Source organism: Neolamprologus multifasciatus, chromosome 7, assembly GCF_963576455.1.
Source record: "Neolamprologus multifasciatus chromosome 7, fNeoMul1.2, whole genome shotgun sequence".
Taxonomy (NCBI): domain Eukaryota; kingdom Metazoa; phylum Chordata; class Actinopteri; order Cichliformes; family Cichlidae; genus Neolamprologus; species Neolamprologus multifasciatus.
Genome location: NC_140445.1, coordinates 50,911,922 through 50,929,017, shown reverse-complemented (window position 1 = coordinate 50,929,017; position 17,096 = coordinate 50,911,922). Strand labels below are relative to the sequence as shown.

Sequence of the window (17,096 nt, the reverse complement as noted above, 5' to 3'; positions counted from 1 at the left end):
TGTGCCTTCCTCCCTAAAGCAGGATTTAGAATTCCATTCAAAATCCACACAGGTGTTACATTCCTGCTACATATCAGCACTTATTTCTAACTGCAGCTCATTAACCACACTTTATCTGTCTGAAGTTGTCAGACAGGCAGCAGCCCCAGACCTGAGGGGGTCACGCAACCCTTGACCCAAATAATTATCCGGTTGCATGCCTTTTTTTCTTTAGCTTTTGTTGTTACTTGACCCCGAGAGTCAAAAGAGTAATTTCAAAGAAGAAGGGGAAAAAAATGTGACAAGCAGGCAGCAGATTTATCGTGCTCATTTGATACTTTGGAAAAGGTTTAAAGTGCAGATAGATAAAAGAAAATAAGAGTAAAAATGCCAGCGACAGTGATAAATGATGAAAGGAGGAACATGCTGTCAGGACTAATGTTTTCTCACAGTAAAATAAAATAAAATAAATGCCTATCGTATGACTCATCCTCTTACACGTGTGCTTGTATATGTTAAAGGAGAGCAAGTGGAGCGGTTATGAGCAATCTCAGTCTCTTCCCTAAGGCATCCCGGCCCCGATGGATCAGGACATTCCTGGAATACTGTGACTCTCGTCACAGTGACAGCGTCTTTAAAGGGGACAGGGTTCATGTCTGTGTGTTTTTAGATTTACCACAGCTTATTTTAGGTTTCTCCACATGATCCACTGGAGCACAGGGTGATGCACCTTGAGCCGTTCTCTTTGCGCATTGCTTGCATGTTTTTCGATCTTAAAATCCCAGGAGTCACCATGAAAAATGCTGCAGGAAGGATGTCTAATCTTGGCCAGTCTGCGCTGTATTCCCCTGGCAGGATGAAAGCGAGGCACGTTGCAAGAGAATTCCTCTGCTCGCTTTAACTCCAGCTGTTTGTTGTTTTTCTTTGTTACACAACTTCCACTCGGCCATACTTGGTACTTTGACATTGTTGGAAAATCACCCTATTGAGCTTTTTAGATCAAAAAAGCAAATACCATCTTCAAAATGTGATATGGTTAGCGGTCAGAGAAAAATGTTGAGCAAAAGCTGCCCAAAGCACACGATTGATTACGTAGCTTGTTGGTGTGGCAGACTGCTTTTCATGCGGTCATGTATAGGAGTCCTTTTCCACCCAAAGGTTGCTCCCACAACCTTCTGAGATGCCAGGAAGTCCACTGAAGAAATAGCTGTGCACAAAAACTTCTGTAAAAAAACACAACTTGAACTTTTGTAACATATAACATGTTACTAAAGGAGCTTTAGAGCGTCTGGCAGTCTTTATGCTGGCTGCTTCATAGCTACAAGTCAGTGACAGTTTTTCTTAACCAGGAATTATATTTGATTTCTCACATATATACATAAATGACCAATGTTTAAGTGTATGTCAAAGGCAAAAACGACTGTCTGATTTGTTGTTTGCTGCAGATAAATGCAGTTATAGATGTAAAAGGCCAGTCTGGGGAAGTTCAGTAACACATGAAATAATGCTTCCCATGTTAAATTACCTCCCTGCCTGCTGCAGTCTGGCGCTGGACCTCCAACAGCCTGCGCTGCTGTGATCCTGTCATCTATGGCCCAATAAGAAGACAGACACAGGGCTGCTGGCCAGCTTTATTTCCAGACTGTAAAAGGATATGGTTCCCTCCCCTCCCGTGCTTCCGTGTCACCTAGTACCTTCAGCCCACTGAACCATCTCAACCTTTGCAAGTAATCTGTCTACTCTCCTGTAAAAGCCAGACAAAAAGCCAGACATGCTCCAGGCAAGCAGAGAAGGTGCCCTGCCTGCAGGGTAAGCATTAAACAGATGGCTCTGAACACCCACTGTCACTGCTTTTCCTGCCGTTGCATTTTTATGACGTTTATCACTACTATCTGTCTGCTCGATCCTAGCCATAACATCGCTCCCACCCACATTTCATCAGGCAGTGTAATCTGCAGTGCCAGCTCTAAAATGCAACTCTTCTTGTGATGTAACTCATTTGGAATTTAATGCTGTTAGTAATTCATATCATATAGTAACAATAGCAACAGCCCAACACATATTATTTTCTGCTCAAACACTTCTAGGAATTTATATTGTGTACTAATGAGCTTATGACACATTAGGAAAGAATTAGCAGATAGCTGAGTGCAAGCTCAATGTCAAGACAAGAGTGGACACAGAAAGAGGGAAGCTGTGGAACTTTCACCTTCATGTAAGCCGAGGAGCCGGACGTGTCCCATTTTTTATTTTAATTGTTGTGAGAGGGGAAGAGTCCCACAGAGAGATAAAGTGTACTGATGTCATGTCATCCGCTCCATGACATGAACAGTGGTAAGAATAAAAACGGAAAAAAGAAACTACAGTAGGAGGGAAGCTGTAAAACGCTTTAACTTTGCAGAAATAGCAGGTGTGAGTTCCTCGTTTTGTCTTGTTGAAACGAGATAGCCGAGGAAGGAAACGTTAGAGAGAAAAGACTTTGCAGATGATGTGATTAGTTGGGTATATAAGCGGGATGTTCGGGTGAACGGACCTGTCACAGTCTCATGATTCAATATTTTAAAGGTTTTCAAAGGGAACAATAACAGTGGGAAGCAAGCAAGTATAAAGCGCAGCTTCATTTTAACTTTCACTCAAATTGTTTGTTGCCATCACGTGTATGTATACTGATTCTGCTGATAAGCAGTGCTTGCATGCTTTAGCATAAAACTAATTGTGTATTTACATTTCATTGATTTTTTTTAGGTCTCAAATTGTTTATGCGAGACAGAAAAAGTTGTTCAGGTTTTTTTTTTTGCTAAAATATCTGTTTTCACTTTTCTTTTTATAATATGAATATGACACTGGTTGCAGTGATCTTCAGTACAAACATTTATACCCTACATTAACTTATTGCGAACTAATATCAAAGAGAGTGCATAGTAAGTGAAGTAAGAGAAAGGGCACCATGGCTGTGGCTAAAGGTAGGGGCATGGGGAGCACCAAAAACTGTAAAACTATAAAACTATAAAAGATGGATGTAGCCATTGTGAAATCACTCATTTGACAGTGAACAATGTTGGGCTAGTTAGTCAAAAAAAGGAATGCATTACACATTCCTTTATTACTCCCCGGAGGAAGTAAACTGTTAAACTACTCATCACTTAACTTTTCTGTTATTCTGTAACATCCTGAAATGCATCATCATCAGTTAGCAATATAAACTAAGGCTAAAGTTCCACATAATGACACAAATCCCTATTGTAACAAGCAAAATACCTACGATGCTTCTTTTAGAGTTTGAATGCAAAGCTGAAAACCAGGTCAAAGAGACTTTGAAGCGGTCGCAGAAGGCTACATCCATCTTTTCTTCCCTCCCAAAACTGTGTCATATTAAGAGTGGAAATTAAGAGTGGAAATTATGGGTGGGACACAGGGGAGCAGATCCCAGTATTGTCTTTGCCAGTGTGCTATTACAAAATATAGCAACATAATATTCAATAATATGATCATTTACATTGAATGCTTTTGTGCTAATTACAGATGCAAAGCAATACCCTTTCAGTCCATGTACAATCAAAGGCATTTTTCCATTATATATAGTCTATGTGAAGGACTGAGGTCACACTGCTTTCAAAAAGCCATATGTGATGATTTATGAATTATGTTGTGTCAGACAGCAAACTAATGACCTTAGCCAGGTGTCCATCACTGTTATTTCAGGCTAAAACCTTAGAAACAGCTGACAATTTGTATATAATTGCACCACTAATATCTTCTTGTTTATTTACTACTTTTAAACAAAGTTCACTGATAAGAAATGTGCAGGTTAAAAAAGTTGTTTTCTCATGTTCCTGATGAAGACCCACCCTTTAAACCTGCCGTAGGGTTTTGGGTGGATATCTGTCGCTCCCAGTTGAGACCAGTTGAGACTGGATGATAATCTGGGAAAAGGCTGGGGAAGATCTGGGGATTGGAGCCTGTGTTATGAGAAGAATGTCTGCTGCCTCACAAGCGTGACCCTGTGGTACATACAGTACAGACATGTAATGTAACGCATTGCCTCACTGTCAGACAGGTCAGGACAAGAATGAATACATCAGAGAGCAGCCCGACAACAAGCCCTGTTTATAATTAAAATCCTTTTTTTTAAAAATAAAATAAAATATGGGTTGTGTTTGTCAGATGGAAAATTTAGGACGTTTAGAAAAATAACACTCACATAGATATCCCACTGTGGGATGTACTGGTTGTGTTAAAAATGTTAGTATTTCCTGGTCCTAAAACTGAGATATAGATTTATGAATATTTATGAATAGAATCATAGAAACCAGTCACGTTTTGACTGTATGCAACAATTTCTTTTTTCATTTTTTTACAAGAAAGAAATTGTTTGTTAACATATAACATGTTAAGTTCAAGGAGATTTTTTTTTTTATTTCCTTACATGGTGAAATATTACCACCTAGTGGTTGATGTTGGATATCCTCAACTTAATTTGTTTTTTCATAACAAAGCAGAAAACTATGCTTAAGTCTCAGAATTAAAATAAAATAAAAATTAATTTATGTTTAATTTTCAAGTTTTGTGCTTAAAAAGATAAGCAGTTTGGATTTTTACCATATATAATTTTTTTTTTACTATATATCAATACGTTTCTTTCTTTCCTTAAAAAAAAAACAAAACAAACTTTATTAATCATAAAAATGACTCCCAATCAAATGAAAGATTTTCAAATCTTTCTAGCTTTTCCGCAAAGGATATTGCAGAAAAGCTAAAGCATACCTGCCTGCTGAGACCACCAAGAGACAAGAGATGCTCCTCAGCAGTGCTAATGGCCATTAGCACTATATGTGCAATATATGTAACTACTGTCCACTGTATTTACCTTGAGCTCTCACCTGCGGAAGATTACATGCAGGTTCGTTTCGTTTCCCAATCTTTAGCTAAATGTTTGTCACTTTTGTTACAAATAGAGAGCGCCGTTTAGCAAAAATATCTAAAAAAAATAGTCTTTATTCGGTGTTTTTGTTGTTTCGGTCGTCACAGTTCTGCTGTAATGGAGGAGCTGTTGACTTGATACTATTTTAAGTTATTTCGCCTAAAACATTAGCTACAGCTGGACAGTTCAGTTTTTTGCGAGAGACTTTGAATGGAAGCAGTGTGCTAGCTAGCTAGCTATTTATCTAAAAGCAGTCGTTGTGTGTTCGCGTTTTCATCAATGATTGTACCTCAGCTGTGAGAATGAAATTTCATATATTTTGAAATTTGTGATATAATGTGCCAGGAATAACGGTGTATTTTATTAAATACTGTGGAGTGGGGAAGGTGGGTACCGTCCCTTCGATAGCTCAGTTGGTAGAGCGGAGGACTGTAGAGGCGAAAGCTGAAATCCTTAGGTCGCTGGTTCGAATCCGGCTCGAAGGAGACATGTTTTTTTTTTTTTTTTTTTACTTCTCAGTAAATGTTTTGACATGCAGCCAGTCGTTTTTGTACTGTTTAATTTAAACGTGTGCTCATTCATCTTTCATTGACAGAGGAATGTTCAGCAAGATTACTGTGAAACTCCTAAGCCAAATTTAATGAAACTTGGTGGAGAGGTGGCGCACTGGAAAAGCAATAAAGCATTAATGCTTTAAAACTGCAAGGTGAGATTGCTGAGAGTGCCTTTGTAATCGTTCATGCAATTAATGTTAGTATGCTATTATTCTGTAAGCTTCTTTCAGTTCTTGTCCTGCTAATCTGTCTCACCCCTGTGATAAGGCATACTCCACCTCTTACTGAAATGTGCCCCAGCTCTGCCTCACTCTGGCTGGTAAAGTAAGCATATATGTTAAACTAAATCTATAATTGTAGAGCTATAACATTTTTTCTGACGTTGAACCGCGTCTGTGCATGTCAGATTTCTGCTCCTGTGCTGCTATCTTGTCCTGAGCTGTTTGTGCAACCTTTGAGTTTGTTGACTGCAGACCTTCTGCTTTATTTTCCACAGGCTCTTCCTTTTGGCACCTCAAGGTGGTGGAGCAGCTGTCCAGCCGGGTAAGTGCTGTTTAACTGGGTAAGGAAGCTTCTGCCAACCTAACTTTCCTGAAGTTCAACACACACAAAGACAGGACAAATGTAGCGCCACCTCCAAACTAATTAGCATGTTATTCTCAGGGTATTCTGATGAGAGGCTGGAAATCACTGGTATCATTTACTAATTTTGTGTTACTTCACTGAAAACTGTCAGGTTTGATTGAATTTTGAGATATATTTCTACAAATTTGCCTCTCTGTCCCTGATAATAGTATAAGGAACATTATTCACACAACATGACCTAAATGGATGAGAATAGGAACGTTAAAAACTTTAATTATGTTAAGCTGGAAATGTATTAATGACAATTAAATAGGATTTAAAATACATCAGCAAAATCACAGGTTGTGCTAAGATAATTATGACTTGAAAATTGTACAAGAAGAAATCATGTGACAATAAAGAGTCAATTAGGCACGTTTAAAAAGGGACAAAAAAGTTTAGATATAAACAAGTGGAATGTACATCAGGGTAAGGTGCAGTATACACAAGTTAAACCCAATAATTGCTTGAATAATATTCTGTATGTAGAATAGCCAGTTCATACGCTCGTGAGAGAAGTCAGAGTATACATTTAGTCTTCAAGGGACATAAGAATACAGCATCCTGAAATCACATCTCCTGAGGTTTGGGTGACTTTCTAACAATTCTTTAATGGGAATAGAAAATTCACAAATCCAACAAACTCAGATGCAAGAAAGAAAGAGCCTGCACACTGCTCTTGTCAGTGAAGTGTCACAGTGAAGCGTAAGGATCCGTTTCTCCCATTCTGCTCCAGTTGGTCTCAGATAATGGCCACACACTTTTGACTAATTGTGGTGTTGACCAAGATCAGTGTGTAGGATCTTTGTTTTTTTGTGACTGAAGTAATTGCCCAAAAACCCCCCCAAAAAACCCGAAACTTGTGTGGTGTGTGCTTTCATTCGTGGCGAACACGCTTCCTGGGGGAGGCCGGTGAGTCCAGGGAAAAGGCAGTGGGAGAGACGGGGCGGGACTCGGGGATGTACTCTGTCTGGTACTTCTCAATGTAAGGTTTGGCCACATTCCACACCTGGGTTGAAAATATAAGCACATTTAACGACATACCACGTGTAGCTCGCACGTGCACTGAACAACTTTTTAAAACTTGCCTTTTGATCAAGTAGCAGGCGGTGAACCGCTTCAATATCAGGCGACATGAATCTGTCTTTAATCCACGGTCTGTTTAACGGCAGGAGAGTAAAAGGAGAAAGTGGAACAACGGGTAAATATTAACTGTTAGGTATATAGTTTCGACAGGCTCAAAATTTTGTACCTTGGCCGCATCTGTTTGACTTACTTGACCACGCTGCGAACAAGTTCATAGACCTTCTCCAGTGGAGTGGTGGTACGGAGTGGGCGGAGGAACTCGATGCCCTGACATGCGGCCAGCAGCTCTATAGCGAGGACTGGTAACAGGAAGTATCAATTCAGTTTGGCCAAATCCCAAAAATATATCTCTCATTTTAGTGATAAATATTGAAAACATTAAATAGCATAGATCACAGCCAATTGAAAGCCATCTATGGGTTTTTACTGCTGTTTGAGCCTTTAGTTTATTCCATGACTTACAAGAACTGTGGATCTTTTTCCTCAATATTTTTTCAAAAGACGGAGAAAAGAATTTTAAGCACAGAGATAAATGATATTTGATGATAGTTTAATCATTTATCTGTTTTTTAAAACCTGTTGGTTTAAGGTTAACCTCTGTATCCGCCCAGTAACCTGCGGTTTTGTCTTGTCGGTGTACACTGGCATGGTTTTCAGCAGCGACCTTTGCACTTTTTGCAACAGAAGCAGCGGAAACTGACCGGTTAGTCTCTTTGACTCAGGGACGCTTGTTGTTTTCAAAGAGTAAAAACAGGTGGTCATTTGTAAATCTGATAGTGGTAATGCAGCAGAACTATGGAACAGATTAATCATTTTACTCACTTATTTGTTATCTGTATAGAGTTTCATTAGAATTTTAGGACACCCCACCATAAATCTATTGATTATTATACATAATCACAGAATCACGTTGTTAGGAACACCTGCTCAGTTGCTCATTAGCACAAATGTCTAATCACCCAGTCACATGTTAGCAACTCAGTGCATTTAGGCATGAGACATGATCAAGACTGCCAGCTGAAGTTCAAACTGAGCATCTGAATGTGGAAGAAAGATGATTTAAGTGAACGTGGCATGGTTGTTGGCACCAGATGGACTGTCCCAAGTATTTCAGAAACCGCTAATCTACTGGGGATTTTCCCAAATAATCATCTCTAGGGTTTAGAAAGAATTTTCCAAAAAATATCCAGTGAGTGGCAGTTCTCTGGGTGAAAATGCCTTCTTAATGCCAAAGATCAGAGTAGAGTGACCAGACTGCTTTGAGCTGATACGAAGGAAACTATAACTCAAATACTGTTGCTACTCATTAGAATCACAACAAATCACACTTTAAAGCAGATGGCCTACATCAACAGAAGACCACTCAGGTGCCATCTATGTCAGCTAAGAACAGGAAACTAAGGGTACAGTTTTCACAAGCTCACCAAAAATTGGACCACATAAAACTGGAAAAATGTTGCCTGGTCTGATGAGTCTTGATTTCTACTGCAAAAGTTAGATCCTTATGACTGGTAGGGTCAGATTTTGGCATAAACAACATGAAACCGTGGATCCATCCTCCCTTTTATCAACAGCTCAGGGTTGTGGTGATGGAGTGGTGCAGGGAACGTTTTCTGGTGCACTTTGAACCATTTCATACCAACTGAGCATTGTTTAAACACCAAATCTTACATATTGTCCATCTTTTAAATGCTTCTTACATCAGAAGATGGACACAAAGCTCAGATCATCTCAAAGTGGCTTCTTAGACATGACAGTGAATTTGCTTCACAGTCACCAGATTTAAATCCAACAGAGCACATTTGCGATGTGATGGAGCAGGAGATTTACGTGATGGATGTGGAGACAAATTGGCAGCACCTGTCATGATAGTATGAGGAATGTTTCCAGCTCCTTGATGAATCTGTGGCACAAAGAATTAAGCCAACCCAGTACTTGTGAGGTGTACATAATTTAACAATGCTATACCTTACCTTGCTCCACATGCTCTATTACCCTCAGGGCCTTCCTAGCAGCCCATCCTCCCATAGACACGTGGTCCTCCGTGGCAGCACTAGTGGACAAAGAGTCCACAGACGATGGGTGACACAAAACTTTGTTTTCTGAAACTGAACAGCGTGAAAGAGTTGAGATTAATGTCAGTGCTCCTGCTCAAATATTGGGTAAGAAGAAAAGAAAAAAAAAACCTACAATTTTGTAACATTAGATCTTTTATTAAAAAAATGCACTCTGAAGTGTAATATTCAATATCAAAGCCTGTTTAGTAAATAATGTTATCATAATCTCATTGAAGTTGGAATAATTTAGTAGGAGATTACATGTTATTTCATGTTTTTCACACGAACCTAAGGCGGCTGCAGTGCAGTGGGCAATCATGAAGCCTGAGTTGAGTCCACCCTCGTTGACGAGGAAGGCAGGCAGCTCACTCAGAGAGGGGTTACACAACCTCTCGATCCTCCTTTCGCTGATTGAAGCCAGCTCGTGGACTGCAATGGCTAAAAAATCCAGAGCCTATGAGAAAGAAAACAGTTGTTTAAGAAAGAAGAATCAAATCTAAAGCGAACCGAAACAAACTATCTTATTACTACATACCTTAGCTGGGTATTCCCCATGGAAATTCCCACCTGAAATGGTCTCACCTCTTTCTGCAAATACCATCTGGTGAGACCGTTAAGACAAAATTAACTGATTTCCAGTAAAATCCTGTGTGCAGTTTGTGGCAGATCCAACTTCAGTTATCAGACTTGAGACCAAACTGGCTAAATTTCATAGATCAGTCTTTTCCTCTAGTTTGAAAGACAGAAAAGGATACAGGGTTGTCAGTGGCACTGTTGATTTCTGTGTTGATGATATTCTGGACAAATGCAATTGTGTCATTGGCAATTCCATGAACCTGTGAGCAGAGAGAGGATACAACACTCAGAAAGAGATGTACGATGCTCAAACATAGTTTTGCTCCAGCTCCATATCTGCTTTCTATGTGGTAGACCCACTATCTAGCACGTGAGAATTCAGAGTTTTCCCTTTCCCATCCAGAAGTTGCAGAAGCTTTAAAACGCTGTGGGAGAAACCTGTGATATGGGGATATATAAATAAACTTGGGGTTACCTGAGGACAGCACCGCATGGTGTAGGCATCCTGGACTCTGTCACAGAACCTGTGGCTCTCTGTAAAAACACACCAGAACAATATGACACTCATTAAACACAGCATATTTAAGGCTGCATAATATTAGAAGGCTATACTCCATTAATGCCTGTCGGCAAATGCACCCCCAGCAACTCATCTCATCTTGAGTTGGTGCAACTCTGAAACCACTGCCTTGATCAAGGCCAGTGGTAAGAGCATTTCTAATATGCAAACAAGTTTTCGGGAGGAGGAAGGCACACAAACGTAAAATGATCAGAACTTTACATGAATATTGTTTGATGTTCATCAAACCTGCAATCTGGGAGGGGTGGTGATCAGAGTCCAACAGTGAGCGGAAGCGTTGAGCCACCTCTATTTGCCCCGGATGTGGCCGCAGTGCATGGATGTCTGTGGGAGGAGACCAGAAATTGAATAAGGATGGATGACATCATTGACTGTAGAAAACATGGACGACGCGACCCCGCCTCCTACCATTGTGCAAAAATGAAGCCAAAATACCCCGCTTGTGGAGGTACCCCAGTCCCATCCGCTAACATGGAGGAGGCCGGGTTTATGACCTATACTGCAGCCAGACACCAGGGGGCGATAGAGACGTTTTGGCTTCATTTTTGGGGAGCTGTCGCATCGTCCATGTTTTCTACAGTCAATGGATGACATGTAGTGCAGTTATACAATTGGAGGTAAATAATTTCATCTAGTTTCTGGTTTTCTTTGGGTTTATAGCTTCTGCGCACCACTGTCAAAGGCCTTGGTGGTTCCCTTTAGCACCTCCAGGGTGAGAGCAGCAATAATATCTGCCTGCTGGGCAATCGCCTGGGCTCGCTCCACGGCCTCTGCCCCTAGAGAGGTAATCATCTGTGTCCCATTGATCAGAGCCAGACCCTGTTAGGGAATCCCAGAGAATGAGATGGGTGTACAACCCCAATTGCAAAAGAAGAAAAAATTTGAGTAGGTGTGTAAAATGTAAATATAAAGATCAGCTTAAGATATTTTTTAAGGATTTTTTTTACAGTGTCATTATTTTTACAAGTTAACCCTCATATTACTTTTTCTTTTGCTAAAATTATTTTAATTCCATATATTTGGCCTAATATGTATTTTATTGTATATTTATGATGCAAATGCAGTTTACGCTTCAAAATCTGTTATCAGTGAACTCTGGGTCAAATCACAACAGTGCAGACAAATCAAATAGATGAGCTTTTCTTTTTTTTTGAACATTACCTCTTTAGGTTTTAGTGATATTGGCTTTAGTCCATGTGCCTCCAGGACCTGGTCAGGAATGAAAGATGAAAAACATGTAAAAAGTCCAGGGTCACCAGAAAGCAAACAATGTTTCCATTTGCACCCTGAAACCTTTCATTCTTGTAAACAAGAGACACGTTTTCCTACGATAGTAGTTGCCCTCTTGTTTTACAACTCCAGAAAAGTCACTCTGAGCTTACGTATTTGGCATCAGCCCACCCGCTCGTGGGAGACCACATTTTTCCTTCTCCCATGAGTCCGAGGGCCAGGTGAGAGAGGGGTGCCAGGTCACCACTAGCACCTACTGTTCCCTTTTCAGGGACAAAGGAGAGGCAGGAGGCTGAGGGGACAAAGTTATAGAGACAAAGGTAAGTCCTATGACAGCTATTCTACCCCTGTCCTTAAATAAAGTTATCAACAGTTTACTGAAGCTGATATCTCACCAGCTAACTGGTTTGTAGCTTACCGTTAAAGGCCTGGATCATGGCCTGGAGGGTTTCAAGAGAAACACCACTGTGCCCTTTGGCCAAAACATTGATCCTCAAAGCGAGCAACATGCGGGTCCTCTCTGGGCTTAACGGGTTCCCCACACCTATACGTCACAGTATAACTCTGATTAAGATGATTGACATACAGAGGGCCTGAAAACATTAAAATCAACATATCTGCGTTACAAAGAGTGTCATCACCTGCTGAGTGTGAGCGCACCAAGTTTTCCTGGAGCTCCCTGTGGAACGAAAAGTGCATGGCATCAGTCAACAAACAAAAAGGGCTCTGTGTGATTACAAAGACCAGAAATAGATCATAAAATGTATTTAAGGACAACTTAAAAACTACTTGAGTTTGCTGACAGGAATGACAGTTCGGGCAAATTTGCCAAAACCCGTTGTGATCCCATAGACAACTGCAGGGAGAACAAACATAGGGAACTGAACACACAAAGTCTCCTATTTTTCCAGATACTGTAATTTAGCCAGTTTAAATTAAGCTCATTTGCACTGAATCACTGTATTTTAACCTTTGTTTTCTTTGACAATGGTGTCCAAAAGCTCTCTGGATTGCACAACCTTTCTTTCTGCCTCAGGAGTCAGCTAAAAAACAGTGATAAAGGGAGACATTGGATCAAGTAAAAGATTACAACGGAGCAGTTACGGACAACAAAAGAGGTTTGTTGATCATTACCTTTATCTTGTAGAGTCCTCTGCCTAAGTTGATGAGATCTGTTGACGTCAGACTGTTGCCATCCAAAGAAATATACTGGACAGAGAGTTTCACATTTCACTGAGTTAGTTAATATGATATGAATATGTTTTCAATTTTATCGGAAAATACACTTACTTCTTCAGGCTCTTTGTATGCTGCCGTGCTAGTTGACAAACTTAATTAAGGATAACATTTGGCAAAATGTAGTGTAACTCAGATTAATTATAATTTCCCACAAGGACAATTTTAACCCGAAATTAAAACAGTATGTGAAGGAAAAAATGGCATTAAAAAAAGACTGAATCGTTTTTAGTGCACACTACAGCACCTACTACAGCTGCTATGGCACAAATATCCAACAAGTGTAAGGATACAGATGAGAAACTCCCGGCTCACACGGAATAAAGTCAGGAGACATGGTATCTCCTTCAATAGCTGAAATGCACAGGAAAATAAATCACAATGTGTGCATTCCCCCCTTGGTTCACACAGTAGTTATACACAATTACGCATCACTGAAGCAGAGTTAAAGGTAAACCATCGTCACCGTCCTTTAAATGTGTTGCACACATTTTTAATATATGCATTCTTCGTGTAGAAAGTTATTACCAAGCTCGACAAAGTCATTATCCTCCAGTACATCTTCGATGGTGTCATCCGCGTCCAGTAGACCTAAACCCTGGCACCTGCGCACAACAAAACGTGTGTCTTTCACAGCCGTGATGCCGCCGTTGTCCGGTTTGTTCTTTATGTAACGTTTAAGCGCTTCCTGTCCGAGCCACTGGATGGTTTTGGAAGTGTCCCGGCAGGGCACTGCCAGCCACTCATCTCGGATGTGTACAGTAAAACGAGGCATCGCGCATCAGCGGGACTTGGCTGCAGTGAGTCCTGCGCGCCGCTCTCTGAAGTACCACTCTGGGCCGTTTACAGTTCGGCCACCAATAACACGCAGCTGGGGGAGCCACGCCTCCCCAGCATCACACCTCTAGAGATCATTGACCCACACGGACCGGTCTCAGTCTCACCAGTGCTTCCAATCCAATCGATGGGTTCACGTGATGTTTGAAAGTGCTCAAGTGTCTATAGAGGCTAAACACAGTGAATTAGATTACAGGTCACCAGAGGAGTATGGGGCACCGTTTGTAAAGTGAAACATGCTGAAATTAACGGCAACATTTTTCCACATTAAGCTCAAAACCTTACAAAAACATGTTTGTTCGAAAACACAATTTTAAATGTTAAATCTAAATGTTAAATGTTAAATCTAAATTTTAAATTTAAATCTAAATGTTAAATCTAAATATTATATTTAAATCTAAATGTTAAATCTAAATATATTTTAATCTAAATGTTAAATTTAAATGTTAAATCTAAATGTTACAGGAAAGTAAATATTTAGCTAACATGCAAATTTATTGTATGGCTCAACGGAAATACCAAAATAAAAGCTTTACGAAAACCTCCGGGGCAAAATTGTCTAAGGAGCTTGGAAAGAAAAGCGTCTGGACTTCTTTGAGTTGCTTGAAGACGTTTCACCTCTCATCTGAGAAGCTTCTTCAGTTCTAAGGGTCAAATGGTGGAGAGTCCCAGATTTAAACCCAGTGGGAGTTTCCCCCCAAAGAGGGACAAAGGACTCCCTGATGATCCTCTACCTAATCACATGAGCCAAGGTGTGAAAGCGGGTGTGGGTCACAATCAGCCAGGGTTTCGGGTGAGCTCATTGTGAAACCTGGCCCCACCCTATCATGTGATTTCCTGAAGTCAGATGGCCCAGGATGTGAGTGGGCGTTTGGGAAGGGATCTCAAAACTGGATTATAGATGGCAGACAGCTGGTGTCGTAAACCACCGCCTCTGTTCAAAGATGGTCGCTCACAGTGGACATAGATGGCTTCCTTCACTCCTCTTTCAAAACATTTGTCCTCTCTGTCCAAAATGTGAACGTTGGCATCCTCGAAAGAGTGTCCTTTGTCCTTTAGATGCAGATGAATCCCTGAGCAAAGACCACAACATCACTATATTACCAGCTGATAAGGGAAGGTGCACTGTGGTCCTAAACACAACGGGTTACCACACAAAGATCACTACTCTCCTCAGTGACAACAATACCTACGAAGCCTTAAAGCGAGACCCCACAAGCAGCTACAAAAAGAAAGTTATAGCTCAAGACCTTGAAAAGGACAAAATCATTGACCGCCTTACATATCACCGCCTTTACCCAGGGGATGCCATACCCTGCATTTACGGACTTCCTAAGATCCACAAGGAAGGTGTCCCACTCAGACCCATTGTCAGTAGCATAAACTCTCTGGAACACACTTACAACATCTTGAAACACCTTGCTACTGTCCTAGCACCTCTTGTGGGGAACACCCCACATCACATCAAGAACTCCACCGACTTCACCGACAAGGTTCAGAAACGTACCCTGGACCCAGATGAAACCATGGTGTCCTTTGATGTAGTCTCCCTCTTCACTTGCATACCCACCACGGAGGCAGTGGAGACTGTCAGAAAACGACTACAAGAAGACAGCTCCTTGGAAGACAGGACCAACTTCACACCCGATCAGATTTGCACACTGTTAGACCTCTGCCTTACCACAACATACTTCAAATACAACAAGGGTTTCTACAGACAAAAACATGGCTGTGCCATGAGCTCCCCCGTGTCACCTATTGTAGCCAACCTTTACATGGAGGAAGTGGAAAGGAAGGCTCTTGGCTCTTTTAAAGGGAGAGTACCCAGCCACTGGTACAGATATGTAGATGACACCTGGGTCAAAATCTTTTTTAATAACTTTACTTTGCTTATTGGCCGTGGGGGACTTTTGGACACTCAATTTTTCTAAGATGAGAACATTTAACAGTGTCCCCATTTTGCGAGACATGGTTCCCAGATCTACATGCGTCACTGCTGCCACACATCCTGTACAATTTCCAATGTATTTGGAACAGGACATTAATTTATCATTTGAACTACAGAAAGATTTACCTCACCTTCAAAACCTTCTTGCTTTGTACAATTACAAAATTAGTTATGAAAAATCCTGCTTTGTTTCAACATTTCACAAGTCAAAATCAATAAGTACAAAGCAGAGACTTCTGATCGTCTTACTACTGCTCTTATCTGGTAATGTACAACCTAACCCAGGCCCTGAGCTGCAATGTAGTCAGACACCATCTGAATTTAAATCCTCACCTGGGCTGAAGATAGTTCATCTTAATGTGCGCAGTTTGTTACCCAAGATGGATATGATCAAGATCTGGGTTCAATCAACAGATGCAGATATTGTCCTCATTTCTGAAACTTGGTTCTCTAAATATATATCTGAAGAACATGTTAGCATGGCTGGCTACAATATCTATCGTACCGATAGGCTTAAGAAAGGTGGTGGTGTTGCTGCTTATGTTAAGTCAAAATTTGATGCTACAATAGTTCTATCAGAATCAATTTGCAATCAATTGGAATTTTTGGCTCTGAATGTGAATGTTGCAAAGGGTCTTTGCATAACAGTTGCTTGTTGCTATCAACCACCTTCTGCCTCCACAGAAGCTCTGCGTTCTTTAAACCTTTTGCTGTCCAGACTAAATTATGGTGAGCTTGTTCTAGCTGGTGACTTTAACTGGGATTGGCTCAAAACTGTTTCAGATGATTTTAAATCTTTTTGTGATTCTATCAGTCTTACCCAGCTGGTCAATTTACCCACTCGGCCGAATCTCAAAAGCCCCGAAAAGTCTACCTTGATTGACTTGATTTTGACAAATGTTCCTCATAAATTTTCATCTTTGGGTGTCTTTTGTAACAACTTAAGTGACCACTGTGTTGTTGCTGCTATTAGAAATACTAAAGTGGCCAAGTCACAACATCGTATTATTTTTAAAAGAACTCTTAAACATTTTAATGAACGAGCATTTTATCATGATTTGTCAAACTATGACTGGAAGAAAATAGGATTGATCCCTGATGTAGAATTAGCGTGGGCATTATTTAGGGATGGGTTTATGCAAATTGTGAATAATCATGCTCCATTAAGAAGATATAGGATAAAAGGTCATGAAAACCCCTGGTTCTCCCCAGAGCTGGCAGATATCATTCATGAGCGCAACCTGGCTTGGGCCAAAGCGAGGAAAACCGGCTACCCCAGTGATTGGCTTTTTTTCAGACAACTAAGAAACAAATGTACTTCCTCTATTAAGAAAGCTAAAACAGAATATTATCACCACTGAGAACCTAAATAATCCACAGAAGTTCTGAAAAATCATTAAGTCTCTTTCAGTGAGTAAAAGCTCCCACGCTCTACCCACCTATGTTTTTAAGGATTCTGTTCCTGTTT

General features: G+C 40.6%; 1 protein-coding gene and 1 non-coding gene across 2 annotated transcripts; one reads left to right on the top strand and one right to left on the bottom strand.

The window, feature by feature from the left end:
- The first annotated feature begins 5,298 nt into the window (after positions 1 to 5,298).
- On the top strand, positions 5,299 to 5,385 carry trnay-gua (transfer RNA tyrosine (anticodon GUA)). Its single transcript is given in 2 exon segments — positions 5,299 to 5,335; positions 5,350 to 5,385. It is a non-coding gene; the product is annotated as a tRNA-Tyr (tRNA).
- Positions 5,386 to 6,669: 1,284 nt separating this feature from the next.
- hal (histidine ammonia-lyase) lies at positions 6,670 to 13,690 on the bottom strand. Its single transcript, XM_085165223.1, has 20 exons — positions 13,372 to 13,690; positions 13,137 to 13,197; positions 12,898 to 12,925; positions 12,742 to 12,816; positions 12,578 to 12,650; positions 12,397 to 12,463; positions 12,249 to 12,286; positions 12,026 to 12,151; positions 11,760 to 11,899; positions 11,539 to 11,586; positions 11,049 to 11,196; positions 10,606 to 10,701; positions 10,273 to 10,331; positions 9,977 to 10,057; positions 9,757 to 9,822; positions 9,510 to 9,675; positions 9,138 to 9,272; positions 7,355 to 7,463; positions 7,167 to 7,236; positions 6,670 to 7,087 (listed from the first exon to the last, which is right to left on the bottom strand). Exons 1-20 carry the CDS (start codon positions 13,616 to 13,618, stop codon positions 6,956 to 6,958), a joined length of 1,965 nt encoding a protein of 654 aa, XP_085021349.1. The 5' UTR covers positions 13,619 to 13,690; the 3' UTR covers positions 6,670 to 6,955.
- Between the last annotated feature and the right edge of the window lie 3,406 nt (positions 13,691 to 17,096).

What these genes read in the sequence shown, in the direction of transcription:
- hal (XM_085165223.1), bottom strand. Translation starts at nt 13,618, where the DNA reads ATGCCTCGTTTTACTGTACACATCCGAGATGAGTGGCTGGCAGTGCCC. An exon ending in CATTGTCAAAGAAAACAAAG is followed by an intron (nt 12,464 to 12,577) that starts GTTAAAATACAG and finishes TTCTCCCTGCAG; the next exon opens with TTGTCTATGGGATCACAACG. An exon ending in CATGATCCAGGCCTTTAACG is followed by an intron (nt 11,900 to 12,025) that starts GTAAGCTACAAA and finishes TTGTCCCCTCAG; the next exon opens with CCTCCTGCCTCTCCTTTGTC.